The sequence below is a fragment of the Dromaius novaehollandiae genome, chromosome 22 (assembly GCF_036370855.1).
Source record: "Dromaius novaehollandiae isolate bDroNov1 chromosome 22, bDroNov1.hap1, whole genome shotgun sequence".
Classification (NCBI taxonomy): Eukaryota; Metazoa; Chordata; class Aves; order Casuariiformes; family Dromaiidae; genus Dromaius; species Dromaius novaehollandiae.
The window spans coordinates 3,567,342-3,582,725 of NC_088119.1; the positions used below are offsets into that span (position 1 = coordinate 3,567,342).

Here is a 15,384-nt window from a genome sequence, read left to right on the forward strand (position 1 = left end):
TTTAAATGCCTTTAAATGAAAATGTAGCTTATGGGGGGGGGGGGAGGGAGGGAGGGGGAAGGAGTAATCCAGAAATCCAGTTGTACATGCCTGAATAAAACCTTTGTCTTGTTCCAAAGCATGGAAACACTGGAGTTCATGGTTGTTGACCATGAACAGGCTTAGATATGTTCAAAGACAATGCAACTGCATTTAAGGAAGCACTTTGCTTTTCATGAAAGACTAACATCAGCAGTCATCACGACAGAAGCAAAAGCAATTTCTAGGCAAAAAAAAACATTGTAGCTGCAAAAGTGGAAGGGTGGAGTTAAACTAAATTTTGTGGTTAGAAGTAATATTTAGAAGTGATCAACTTGTTTGTTCCTCAGTCACTATCATGCTCATGGAACAACATTTGTTCTGAAGGGAGGCCAGAGCACAACCAGTGGGTTTATATCTTGTCACAGTACGTAGCTCAGAGACAAGGGCTTTATTTCAGAACAAGATCTTGTTCTGTGCACAAGGGCAAACAACTGCAATGCATAAAAAAGCTGTTCACGATGTGAATAAGCAGAAAGGATTTTGCCCTAACCTAAGATGCTGACAGGCACAGACCACAGATGAAATCAGACTTGGGCAGGATGCAGTTCAGTACTTATGTCGCTTTCAACAACCTGTAGCTCTCCAAAGCTTTAAGCATGAAAGCAGTACCAAAAATATATTTGTTAATTAAGCCTGCATTTTTTTGCTTAGATGTAGTCCCAAAAGGTTTTAGAAGCCCTGGGAGAGAGAATTTCAGGGAGAGACAATTTCAGGAGAGCTCTAGATTGAAATAGCACATATAACTAAACAGATTGGGGAGCTTAAAAGATCTCAGTCATCAATATTGAAACAGACAGCAGCAAGGCAAAAACTTTAAAGAACTCCAAGAATGCTGCGAGAATATGTTGAAAAACAAATGCAATGCAAACTTGAAAACATAGACACCAAATAGAAGAGCAAGAGATCAGTAACTAGAGAAGAGACTAGTTGGTAACTGGAGGCATAAAGTGGAGGTTGTAACAATTTCCATTGCTACTGAAACTATCCTTTAATACTATATATTTTTCAAAAAGTTTTTAATCCACTTCTGAAATCTTTCTATGTCAGGAAAAACATGAATTACCCTCCTCATTTTAAGTGTATTTCCCTACAAATAAATCATAAACTCTGGCTCACAGACCTAACTCCTGAGAATGATATAGCTGAAAACAACCAACAGCTTTAATAAAGTTTCTCAAAGAACATCGAGACTTGCCTTATGATACTTTTTAAATGTAATTTGGAGAACTATGTGGTCAAACACCTGTCTTTTAGTTATGAGATAGCTCTTGACATAGGTGACCTATTATGTTCTTTTAAAATACAATGGTTTGATAGAAAAGTTTATCTCTGCATGTGGATGGATACAAACATATAAAAGACTTTTCTAGAGATGTGAATGGAGCTTAAGGGCCAATGTCAGAAGCCAATTATAGTTCTAATTTTTGGTGCTGCTTGCTGTCTGTCACTGAACAATCACAGAATTCAGTTTAGTGTTTTGTAGCAGGATTTTACATCCACCCATCAATGTCTACCCATTTTGTCATCATTACCAGATTGTCAACATCCAGCACTGGCAGTCGAGGAAGGGGATCCTTCATTATGAAGAGTATTCTATTTGTGCGTTAATGAACAAGGGGAGAGATTTCATGAGGAGGTACTTTAAGCTTTCCACACAATTTGATATAAAGGGATATATCTGGGAGAAGATTCAGTATGTATATATATATATACTGTGTATATATATAGTACATATATATATACACTGTGTGTGTATATATATATATATATTCAGCATATATATATGTAATGATCCTAGGTGGCTATAAAAGTAATATACACAAACAAACACTTCGAAATTTGAGTTCTTTCTAAAAAAGTACGCTCATACAGCAAAGAAAGGCCTTCTAGAAAAGGAGAAATAATTATTTAAACAATTGTTCGTCATGCATTGTGGAAAAAATAATAGGCATTTTACTATCTATTTTGTATCCAAGATAAATCATAACAAGGCTAGGAGATGCTAGCCGGCAGTCATGACTATTTGGCAGTTGGCACTGGTTGTACTATAGTTAGAAAGAAGCAGACAAGAATAAGGGAGTAATTTTAGGGTAAACAACCTGGTAATCACACTGAAAGCTGTGAACATCCCATTGCCACAGCATGCAGAACCTTCCAGAGGGGCAGGCTGTGTGTGCCCCCTTCCCCAGCAACAGCCAATCGCCAGGTGCCACGGGAATTTGAGCCAATCAGAACCAGGCATTTTCACCCATAGCCGAGAGTGCTGAGGTTGCCGCGTGGACCCAGCAAAGCGCCCATGGAGGTTGCCGGAGTGCCCAAGGGCACTGGCCCCCCCCCCCCCCCATGTCCTCCAGGGCCACCTGGTCTGCACCGCCAGGGCACAGGCAGGTCATAGGAGAAATGTCAACATTTGGCCTGCCCAAACTCTTCCTGCCACCTCCTCCATTGTAAGGCTGCTGTGTCACTTGTCCATATATCTGTGATTAAACGTGCTTTGGTACCTGAGACCATCTAGCCTCCACATTGCCAGCTCCATCTCAAACCATAACACACTATTAACTTAAGCAAGGTAAGTGGCTAAACAGCAAGCTAGGAAAATGCAAGCAAGGAAATCATTCACTGCTGCATTGTTCATAGTAGTTCAAAGTCTTTGTTGTTTTTATTAGATAAAGAAACTTTATTCCCAGTTCTGTGGTTGTAATCTCCTCTACTGGAAAGAATAACCTCAAAAGGCCATCTTAGATGTTGGAAAGAAGGCACCAAATTTTCTCCAAGTGACACGGCAGGGTGACGATACAAAACAAAAGCCAGCCTTAAACAATAATGCAGAATTTACCAGCCAATCCCTTGGGAAATATTCAGGGGACAGGAAGAAGTGGAACAAAAAGGTACAATAAGAAGAGCTAAAACAAGTCTGTAACAAGTCCCACATGGGTGCAAGGAAAGAAATAGCATGATACAAAAAGGGATAAGAAGATGAAGATACTTAAGATATCAGCCAAATCTTTTCTTATTGCTGAAGCTGCCACAGGAAGTTATAAGATAAAAAATGATTGAAGAGACAGATGCTGTGAGAATGTAAAATGTAAACGTAAAATGTATCACCAAATGCAGACATCCAGGGCAGAACAAGAATATGTAAAATCCTTTGGTGGGGAGATCACTGCAGACAAGGATTTTCTCAGCTACACCCCTCCACCTGTTCAATCCCAGAGCTTCCTCAGCATATTGCTCTGCATATATTTAATATTCTGCCATGTATTGAGATTTCCACCTACACTCACATAACCCTCACTGCTCGCTGATGAGCAGCACACTTCCACTTCCTACTGGATGCAGTCTGCCCTTTGCCCAACACTCTTGCTAGAAATAAGGATTTTAAACTACAGAAGGGACTGCATTTGCCAAAATTCTATCAAGGTGGAAGTCAGAAGAAAAACTATGCCTGGGAGAAAGAGTGTACATGACAGCTGTAACTAGAGATGGTACTGGATTATGATTTATCACTGACTAGTATAGGCACCCATGATAAGGCTAGTAGACTTCACATATCATTCAGCATTTCAGAAGAATTGCAATGCCAGTATCTAGGACTGGATTAGAGAGGTTCCTTGTTGCAGTACTTTGTAGTCTGGGATCAAAAAACAAATTATTAAATTTAATTAATTAATTAAATGCCAAAAAACACTGAATTTTGATTGCTTCCTTACTGACTCCTGTTACTACTTACATATGTCCCACAGCCTTTATGAAAGACCATGAGTATCACAAATCTTAAGAAAACAGTGAAGGTTTCACCTAAATTTCACAGCCACTTAAGACTGAATCTGCCATATTCATGTATTTCTAAGGGTTGTTAATACGGCTCTATCGGGAACTGTAACCACCAGCACCTTACCCTTAACTAGGTAAACTGTTATATGATGCAATGAAAAATAATGTAAAGGCTCTTCCATGTATTGGAGGAGGGTGGAAATCAAAGACCGGTTTTACAACAGAATGTGTTATACTGTTGGTTGTAACATGTTTAGCCTTCAGCAGAAGCTTTTTGCTCAAAGGCTGTCTGTATAAATTTTAGCCCTAAATCCATGTGATTTTTAAAATACTGTTTTATAGTCTTAGAAATAGTTTTATAGTCTTAAAAAGACACTGTAACTTGTCAGGAAGTGGAATAAATTAAGCAGAAAATGGAAATACAGGTCAAGAAACCTCAATAGAGAGAAAAGCATGCAGTAATCCTCTATGGCAACATGTGATGCTTCATTCTCCAGTGCCATGAAAAGGAGGTAAGCTGTAATAAAAGACAGGTAAACAGAAAGCAAGAGAGTACTGTGAATATAAGAGATAGTTGGAACTTTTAACACAGGTTTTTTGTTTGTTTGTTTGTTTTTTTGTACAGGATGTCATCTTTACCCCAAAGCAACAGGAAAAAAAATGCAGCTATAAAAATTGACTGAGGCATGCCAGGACCAGTAGAGGTTTGTACAGAGGCAAAGCAGATCTTTTCACATGCAAGCTGAGATCTGGGACAGCTGTAGATGATCCTTGCTAAGTGTAATAAGGTGTTTTTATCAGTTTATGTTGTTATAACTATTTCCATTACTGCAGATCAAAGTCTTAGTTCATTTTTGATAGAGTAAAACGAAGTCACTCATTCTATTTTTAAAGCCTGCCAACCTAAAGGAAGATTATAAAGAAAACTGAACCAGACTGTTCTCAGAGGTGCACAATAAAAAGAGGAGAGGCAACAGTCACCACTGGCAGCAAAGGAAATTCCAGTTGAGTATAATGGGAAATAATTTCACAGTGAAAGTGGTTAAGTACTAGAACAGGCTGCCCTGGTGAGAGATGGTGGAATCTCCATCCTTGGAGATATTATAAACTTGAGTGGACAAGGCCCCAAGCAACCTGAACAAACTTGGAAGCTATCCTTGCTTCCAGTGGGAGGTTGCACTAGATGACTCCACCCCTATCTCAGTGGGAGGTTGAACTGGATGACTCCACAGATCCCTTTCAATCTAAATTATCTTGTGATCTATTCTAATAAGGATGAGTCTGAGAAACCACAGTGTAGTTCATTCTCCAGGGTGTGGTGATCATATTACAGATTTCTCAGTGACAATATTGGTTCACAAGAATCTCCAGGAACTCCCTCACTGAGTTGTAAGATTAATTTGGGACAGGAGCTATCTTTGGTGATAAGAGAAGATTTGAGACTTGGACTGATCCCAGACTGTGAGAGCAACAATATAGATAAAGGCTGTGCAGATCATCTACAAATCTGGATTTTCAGAGTTGCTAATTGTTATTACATATATGGCCCCAGTGGCAATATATAGTTATATTTCTTTCTTTTTCCATTAAGAATAAGCTGATTTCTTTCAAGTAAAAAGACATGCTATAACAAGAGTTACAGCTAAATCCTTCCAGAACACAGCTGTTCTTTAGCTGAATAATTTCAATGGCATTCGCTGTTACATGTTGGCAGGTGTGAAGGCAAAGATGAACAATAGAGGCTGTATCCACCGGTGTCCTGTTCTATCACTAAAGATGCTTATGTTTCCACACAGTCAGATATTCTGCATCTAGCTATCGAAGATTTTTAACTGTTGCACAATCTTTTGCAATATATACAGTAGCAATTTACCAATCCTGACAGTTTGTCATGGCCCTATGTACAATAACAGATTAATTTAAATTTTAATAAAGGATGCATATATCTGTCTGCCTGTTTGCCTGGTTAGCAACACAGAAATACTGATACTGTATTGCTCTCTTTTCTACCTTGTTGGTAAGGGCACTTAACCTCAGCTAGATTCTGACCATATCTCAGGGAGATTTTTTTTTCAGGGATATCTACAGTGTCCCTTTTATTATTCTCCTCTGTACATTTATTACTATTTTTGTCAATGCTAGTTACTTTTTTGCCTTTAATAATAAACCAAAGTTATTTTCTGTTTGTCATGCTGATGAATACTCATATTTATTATTTATTTTGTGATATAAACTTCTAACTGTTCTCAAAGTGACAGCAACAGGAGCTTATGATCTTTAATAATATATCCTAAAGCATTATTTGATATCTGTCTTCTAAATATCTAGGCCAGCTTCCCAGAGTATGGAAAATAAATAACAAAAGGCTAAATAATGTATTTCCTCCATACAAAAAAATCTAATTTTCAAAAAGAAAAGTCTTTCTTTAATCACCAGCTTGATATTTCCAGATAAATAGAAATGTTAGTTATTAGCTCTTATGGCAGAATGGGCACTGGGCAAACAGTAGTATTAGTAGTTACCTAGACAGAAATGTACTTGGGGTATAAAGAAACTTTTAATGCAGACCTATTCTCTAGAGGTGTGCTAAAAGAACGTGCTTTTCTGTTCTTATTAGCATCTGAGTTATAAAGAAAAAAAGTCATAGCAGTCTCATCAGAGATTTAAACAGTACATTCAGATGCTTGTTTCTTTCTTTTTTTTTTTTTTTTTTTTGGATCAACAAAACAACCAGTCTTGCTATTTTTTGTCCCTATTCACCTACCTTATCTCGATGTGGCAAACTCCAGCTAAGACAAGACCTGTGAAACTGGATTGTGTGCCCAGAATGTGAAGCTTTTGTTATTCTAATTATATTAGTCTCCCAAAAGCCTCTGAAGAGTCTTCTTCCAATTAACAAGCCAAGAGCCTGCATCAGAAACCTATTTGTTCTACCACTGATCAAGTCAGAGACAATTCAGCTCTGTGGGAGGGACTGATTAATAGTGATAAAAAGCTAAATGCATTTTTTTTTTCTTACTTTGCAAGTGGACTTCGCAGGGAATAGACACAGAAAGGTAATAGAAAGGAAAAGAAAAAATGTTTATGAAAAGTGGAGAGGCATAAAACTGGGCTGACAGCAGGAGAAGTAAGATAGCACTTACTAGATAGTAAGATAGTGAGGCACTAGCAATATATGGGAAACTAATTTTAACAAGTGGACAAGCAAAAAATTACAGAAATATCACATCTTAGTAAAGCACATCATATTATGAAAGCATAGAAACAAATGCCGTCCTGTTTCTCCTTTAACTGATAATGGATTCTTTCCCTAGCTACCATACAACCAATTTGCTTCTGTGGGTATTGTTAAACTATTCATCCTGAAAAAAAATTACCTGTTTTTCTGTCAGTATTTTCAAATTTTGCTTCTATGAATGATTCTCCCATACATTCTCCTTTTTCCTACCAATGAGAACCCTGTGAAGTAAGTCACAAAGACTTGTTTGGAGTGCTTGGACTTTCCAAGTCTGAATGACTGAAACATTTTGTTGGAAGGAACACATATTTAATAACATATATAGAGAGATAATCAAATAATATATAATCAAACACTGAGAACATATTATTTCCCACAGTGGTTCCACTTCTGGAAGGATTTTTTTACATATTTAAAAGCCATCTTTTCTATTGTGTAGAATCTGGTATCGAAATGCAAAGACAACTCTTTCTTTACCTATTTCTTCTATACATACCTTGAATTCCACAAACCACATTCCTCTCCCTTATTATTTTACATCCAAGTCAAATGTCTAGTGAAATGGGCTAGTGAAATGGGATGAACTGCCATCAAATTACAGAAAACCAGCTCTACATTTTCTCATGAACAGGTGAACAGCTTTCTCAGTGTTTAAAAATGTATGGCAGAGACAAAATACGAAACAAGTAAAGGTCAAGATGATGCTAGTAGAAGTAATTTACTCTTAGTAGTATTTTACAGTGAGAGGACCTGCCTTTTATCTGTACAATCAATGTGAGATGCTTATGGAGCAATCTGTGTTGCTGAAAGTCCAACCCACCCCAGTGGCTTGTGTAGTCCTCTGTATTGCACAAGCTCAATGAACTGGTCGGCCCCATGGAGGCTGGAAGTATATGAGAAAGAACTGATAGCGGAGCAGAACAGGTAACATGGAATGCTTTCCACAAAACTGGCTAGAGAATTAAGTACTGTCACAAGTAGATACAGAACTTTCAATATTTTCCCATTCACATATTCCACCTACGAAAAGCAACTCTAAAAGCAGAAGTTTTTTTCCTCCTACATATCTGAGATGATTACATAAAGAAAGCAAATGAGTTATTTCTGTTTTTGTTATAAAGGAAATAGTGTGATGAATGGCTGTGTGCAAAATACAGATTAACTATGAATAATAAATAATAAAGGCAAAGTATAGAAAGGAGGAGAATAAATCAGTAAGACAATGTGATTGTCTATAACTGCTATAGAAATGCCTTTCAGGTTACAATTTTCTATTAATATATTGAATTATACATAGTCATATAGAGGACAAGCAAAATTATTTTCTTGAAACACTTAAAACATTTAGCTCTTCTGAATTTTTCTTCAAAATTTTAGAGTTAGCAAAGAGAGTGCTAGAGGACTTCCAGCTATTTCACCCTGATTTCAAATTCTGCCTTTGAGTTCCTATATACTGGTAATTTATATTCTGTAAAAACTAAAATGCTCATCTTTACATTACACTCAGTTGGCATTTATTTTAAAAACTAATGCTCCAAAAGTTTCTATTTGGTCCAAAGTAAACCAAAGCAAATATTGCCACGAAGCCTTGATTTAATCCATTTTTCTCATTTGAGTTTGACAACAGAAACTCATGCAGATTGAAGATAACACTTTCAAGAAGGGACAACTTGAGAAGATCTTGAAAGGCCCATAGAAAAGCAACAGGTAAGAGCTTTGTAATTTACATTTTAGAGTCTTCAGCAACAAAACCTACAAAAAACTTGAGGAAAACTTAAGGATAACTTAGGATTAATGTAAACAATCAATAAATATTGTAATAGTAATAATATTGTAATATTATCATAAACAAATGATAAAGATTAAGATTTTCAAAACAATTCAGTTTTTCAATTTATAATTTCTATTATATAAATTCAATGCATTTGTTTAAACCCCCCCCCACCAATTATAGCAATATGGAGAAAAATAGTGAGAAAAATATTATCCTGTCCATTAAAGAAAACAAGGAAAAAGTTCAGCCGTAACATCAAAGTAACATGTGAAGATGAGAATTAAATGAATTTAGAAAAGTACAAAGCTATAGGCTCTACCACAGTATAGGCAACTGGACAGGTTGAGGAAGACCCAGTTGTTTGTGTATGATCACCTGATGTTTCAGTGTTTTCCTGGAAAGGTCAGCTTGGCAGAATTACCATGTTGCCTACAAACAGTGAAATGAGGAAGAATTCCTTCTTAATGAACTTCATATCTAGAGCCACATAGTACCTTGCAACTCAAACCTAGATTGCCATCTGAACTGTATATGAAACTCCCTCACTTCTACACATTAATGCTACTTCTACATACTGGAAAAGCTGTTTACTTTCTGACGTAGTCCCAGGCTATGCCCTTATCTCTAGGCTTACCTACTTTTAATTGTTACTCGTCATGAAATACAACCTAGGATCTTCAGCTCATTTCGTACACAGTGGCTACATGTCAGAGCTCTGGTACTCTACATTGACTCTTACTTTCCAGAACTTTTTTCAAAATCCTACTTCTTATCTTAAAATTCCAAGTATTATCAGAGCCTGTTTTCCTGTCCTGTCTTCTTCCAGGAAATGCTACTTAGGGGACACATAAAATGTAGCAGTAAAGTGCATCAGGCTTGCTTTTTTGCTCAATGAAAGATGATCAATACAGATACAGATTTGATACTTTTTTTTTTTTCTCAGATGCAACCAGCCTGTGCTAATTCAGTCAAGAACTATCTCAGAATTAAATAGGATGAATTTCTGTTCTTTTTCAATGAAAGAAAATTTATACAAAAGGCATCTAGATACCACCAAGACCAGAGCCATCATGTATGCTTATATGTACAGACACCATGAATTGCAGCCATAAAACATTTTACTATGACTTTTGTAACCACAGTTTGCATACAACTTCTCAGTGCTACCAATAATGTCTGTAGTTAAAGTCTGCACCTTTTCATGTTTCTCAGCGAAGTGGAAAGTATATACAAGCTGACGATTTTTGGCTCAGGCTTATATTTATTTCAGCAAACCAACCGGAATGTGACATGCCTTTCACTTCACTAAGTGTTCTTCCACTAGCTGCCCACTGATGCAGTCTTTTTGCACATTTTTAAAAGCAAGTCACGTTCCATTGAATTACACAGACAAGGTTTGAAACCAGTATATAGTTTCTAACTTCTAAAAGCTGTTTGTTTTTGTGTGATATTAAACAAAAAATACAGATATTTACTGTAGCAGAAATTTATGTATGTGTTACATAAGCAGGCTCTCACTCTCGCTCTCATATGCACACACATGTATACGTGCGTGCGTGTGTGTATGCATATACAGATACCCCTATATACTTTTTGGCTCTTAATCCTCAACAGGATATCATAAACTTACATGATAACTCCTAGTGCTAGATTTTATGTTCAGATGAAATGTGCCATATAACAAATAGACAAAAGACTCCCTTTTTGCCCTCTCTCTGAGGAGGCTGCCATGCATTGTTCTAGCGAATACCAGCATGGTTCATGAAATTTATTTTACTCAGTAAATTTGGGATATCTACACTTAGATTTAAGAGGAACACTTTCATATGAGGAAATAAAAGATGCTATTTGAAGATGTCCAAAACACAGATGCCATTGTTGTACTCATTATACAAAATGTCTCTAGATTTTCTAGCAACAATATTAAATGGTGATATAGAAGACTTTTCTATAGCTTAAGGACACCACATGCTTTAGAAAAACTTTGTAACTGAATTTGGGTTAAAAAAAAAAAAAAAAAAAAAAGAACACCATACATATGCTGGCACTGAGTAAGCTCCATCTGTGGCTGAAGAAGAATTAAAATGAAGCAAGTAAGTATCTGTCAAGTGTTCTGCCAGCCAGCTCTATGCCCTTGAACAGACAATTGTTGATACTTGATGCATCAATGAAGAAAACTCCTTGTATTAGTTTACTCTTAAAATGCTTTCAGTTGGAAATACAGCTTTTTCTTGCTTTTATTTTTTTTCATTTAATAAGCTAACGATATTTGGTGGAAGAATATTGTACTCTCAATATTTATAGATTTTTAATTTCTTGTAATGTCATGTCAGAATAAAGGACACATACCATCTTGTAGATAAAAAAATAAGTTCTTACCTACAAGAATCCAAATATGCACAAAAGAAATATTGATCATTACATATTTTCTATTACCGAATAACATATCTCGCACTCCAATAGCATATTCTGATCTCTGTAGAAGACATTAAAATATACAGTCAAAAACATAGAAATCTAGAAGCACTTACATTTGCACTGTGATCACTTCCACTAACACAGACGACATCTTGTTTTTGAATTGTTAATACCTCTTTTGTAAGCTTCAGTCGGATGTCATAGGCATTTTCAGATACTTCATCATACAACAATGCAATACCAGTTTTAGTCTGTGAAAACAAGGCACAGAAATAGAAACAAAGATTTTAATTATGTGAACACTTCATAATGATAAAAAATAACCTCTATCCGATTCAATACACAAAATGCATATAAATAAGCATTCTTTATAAAAAGTGGAAAACTGGTTTGCTTTTTAGGCTTCAAATGGATTAAACATAAAAAGCCTCTTCTGTACTGTAAAAAGACAGCTAAATGGTCTTTGAAGTAGGTATTAATATATAAAAAAATATTCCCCATTGCACTGTTCAACAAAGGATTTTTTGCTGTAGAAAATTCTGTTTATTTTTAGTCATACAACTTGCTATTAATTTGTATTAGAAGCAAAATGTATGTACATATATATATACATGTATGTATGCACTTTTCAGTTTCAACAAGAGGTGGAGAAGTGTAATATTGTTACTGCCTCAGGAAAAAAATCTGTATCCTTCATAAATGCCACCTTTAAGATAGAGTTCTACTGTGGAACAAAACTGTTTTCATACAGTAAACCACACATATACACACTGCAAACATATAGGTGTTAAAGGTTTCAATTTGTTTAAGTCAAATGGACATATATTTCTGAAGTTACATCATCACCAGAATATTACATACTAAAGTCTATCGGTAGTCAAGTATGTTTGTATTAAAAAAAGGTAAAATCTAAAAGATAGCTTGTAGCCAGAAGAAATGATTATCCTCAAAGTTCTCTACATGACTAACAGAAAAGAAAATCTGTTTTGACTTTTGGTTTTCTTACATATGCACAGATTTCCTACTAAACTGGAATTCAGAATGCTATAGTTAGTTGTTAAAATAAGCAGGCTAGTATAATTTCAGAACTTTACAATTGTCGCACAGAAGAGAAAGATTAAAGCACCTGTTCTGAAAACAGATGATCATATTTGAGAGTAATATTTGTTTATTAATTTATATCTAATAACAGTACCATCAGACCACTGTGCACTTTCTCTGTGCAAGTGAAGAAATCAAGCACAACTTAAGGTTTATAGCTACAATGTTGTTTTTTTTTTTTTAAGACTGTTTTAAATCAAGTCATTCACCTTCATATTTTGTTTTTATTTTGTTAAATAGCAGACTGAGTAAAGAACAGAGTAATGGAATTAAAGAAGAAACATGCCCTGTGCACTGAGTGGATGCTCCTCAACTGATTTAAAAGTAAAATAAAAAAAATGGCACATAACCTTTAAAACAATATTTTCATTACTATAAAGATTAAGCAGAGAGCTCTTTGGTGATTGTTAGTAAAACCTTTTGGTCTTTAAAGGCGGGATCAGTTCAAGCTTAAGGCACTTATATTTTGATGTCATGTAGCTCTATGCAGAAAGAAAGTGCCAAAGCATCCATTATAGTCCACGGAAATGGAAAACCGCCTAGACAGCAATTCAATATACCCTTACATAGCAGTTGCTCAGTTGAATTGCTCATAAGGTTCTCATTAGTGCCCCATGTAGGCCACTGCTGCCATTTAACACACTTAGGATATCCAAGACAATCTAAACATGTATGTGGCCCTATGGGAAACCCAGGTGCTTCTAGCTGGAGGCTTGGCCAGATCTCCATGATTATAATGAGATGCAGACACCTATCATACTAGTAGATATCTACCTGTAGATATTTTAAGCTTGAAATTAATCTCGCCACAAAGGTTTACAATGTAGAATTTCCCATCTAGGCCAGCCATTTGTATTCTGTAAAGCCAGTGGTGAGAAATAAACACTTCCGGAGCATGATTTATCTGATCTCTTCTACAGACCCATCTAGAATGAAACAAATTGCATCATAGCTCTCTACTTCAACTTAGAAAATAAATATAAATGACAACCCAGACACAGGTGTCTAATTCTGGACAGATGAATCTTGTCCCTAGTGTCTGCTAGGAATGCCTAAAGGAAAAAAAATGTTCAGTGTCATGTGTAAACTAACATTACTTTATATTCACAAACTTTCAACATTTTAAAATTTCTAGTATGATCAGATGATTTATCAGTACAATTTTATAAATGACAGGATATGAAAACTGTGTCAACATCATCTCCTTAACAGCTACGGTACAAAAGAGCAAATATTTTCAAACAGTAGAATTCCCTTGCAAAATCAGCTTACCCAAATTTTGCTCCCATTCAAAGGTTCTGCATCACTACTTCACCCAGCCTGGCAATCATTGTTACTTTTGCTGATATGCCAGATTATGCTTTACAGAAACATCTTGAGAGAACAGAACACTTTATATAATCTAAAATCAGAACATTCTACTGGCCAGCAATTGTTGCACATGTTTAGAAGTAACACAATAAAAAAAAAAACAACAGAACTTTTAATTGTAACAGCCCATCAAATAATGAATGAAACATGTAGAGTGATTAAATATTGTAGTGTTTTCTATCATGCTATTTAAACTAAAAGTCTCACTGAAGTTCATCTATTCCTATTAAAATGAATACCTACTTCACACCATCTAACTTTCAGTGTGATCTAAGATGACAAACAGCAATACCATATTTGCTTTCAGAATCAATAAAATAAATCTAGATTTCTCTCAGCCTTTCAATTATGCCTTTTTAGATCATTATAAATGGCTGTGAATTAGAATTCAGAACATTCACCTGTTCCTTCTTTGTAATAAAGAGGTGTTACAAGTAACTCCACATTCATTAGGCAAATTCCAGTATGGACAAAGTGCTTCTTCAAACAAGACTATTTTAATGGCAATTTAGTTTTTGCATGTACTTGTATATACAACATTTAATCTATGCTGGATTTGTCTTGATTTCTCTTTTAAAAAGTTTCTTTATAAAGTAACTGTTCCAGTAACTGGTATCAGAAAGTGAGATTTGAAGAGTAGAAGTATCTCCTAAAAATGACATAGTAATGTTAGAGACCATACACCAAATTTGTATGTGCTTTGTAATAAAAGAATGCACAAAGTGCCTAGAGAGTTGCATCTCAATAGGACTTAGGTGCTTATAGTGAGAAGTAAAGGAATATGTGTTTAAATTCATTTGGGCAGATAAGGAAATTAAATGTTGGTTGCCGTACCAATACATACCGTACTGATAAGTTTTCTAGACATTGGCCTCAGGAAAAGAAAAGGGGTATGTGTATGTATGTGTGTGCAGAGAGAGAAAAAGAAAAGAGAGCACAGTAGCATACACATCACATTAGTCGTGACATTTAAGAAAGCTTAGTCACTATTCTGTCTTTGAAAGAAGAAACACTGAGGCTTACTTTCTTAAGCAAGCTCAAAAACTGTCAATACCACACAGAAGAAAACAGCACTTTCTAGATGGAGCTAGAATTGTAGATACATCCTTTTATCAAACTTCTATTGTTCACTACTCAGGGCAGGTCCTCTCTGTCAGTGTACTTGCTTTAGAGTGCTCCCTGTTCAGTGTAGTATTTTGGGACCCTACTCAAACTATCATAATTCTTTCAGTGCACTGTATCTGCAGCCTAAACGTCACAACTGTGAATTCTGTTTCAGAGTAGACATCTATGGGCCAAACTTTGGTCTTAATGGCACAAGCATTTGTCTTCAGTACTTTAATGTTGAAAAAGCTTGCAAAAAATAAGGCAGACATAAATGTAAAAGTGTTATTGAGGTGTATTCCGTCTTCTTTTACAGAAACTGTTTACTTGTTTACATATAGTTGTTTTTCAAATGTAATACTGAATTACAGCAATAGTTTTCAGGCTTTTTATGCTAGTGAATATTTGACATAAAAAAAAAGTTTAAAACTCTTTTACAGAGATTTAGATTGCAGAAGTTCTCAGTAACTCAAAACTTCTCTCTCTTCTACAGAGATTTAGATCGCAGAAGTTCTCAGTAACT

The 15,384-nt window shown here is 35.6% G+C and overlaps 1 protein-coding gene across 1 annotated transcript in view; it reads right to left on the minus strand.

Annotated features, from left to right (window-relative positions):
- LOC135330579 (gamma-2-syntrophin-like) overlaps positions 1 to 15,384 on the minus strand; it is a 139,356-nt gene that overhangs the window by 121,128 nt on the left and 2,844 nt on the right. The window contains exons 2-3 of the mRNA XM_064524491.1: positions 11,399 to 11,536; positions 11,304 to 11,343 (exon numbers count right to left, since the gene is read on the minus strand). Coding sequence (XP_064380561.1) covers positions 11,304 to 11,343; positions 11,399 to 11,536 — 178 coding nt within the window. The remainder of the gene's footprint in view (positions 1 to 11,303; positions 11,344 to 11,398; positions 11,537 to 15,384) is intronic.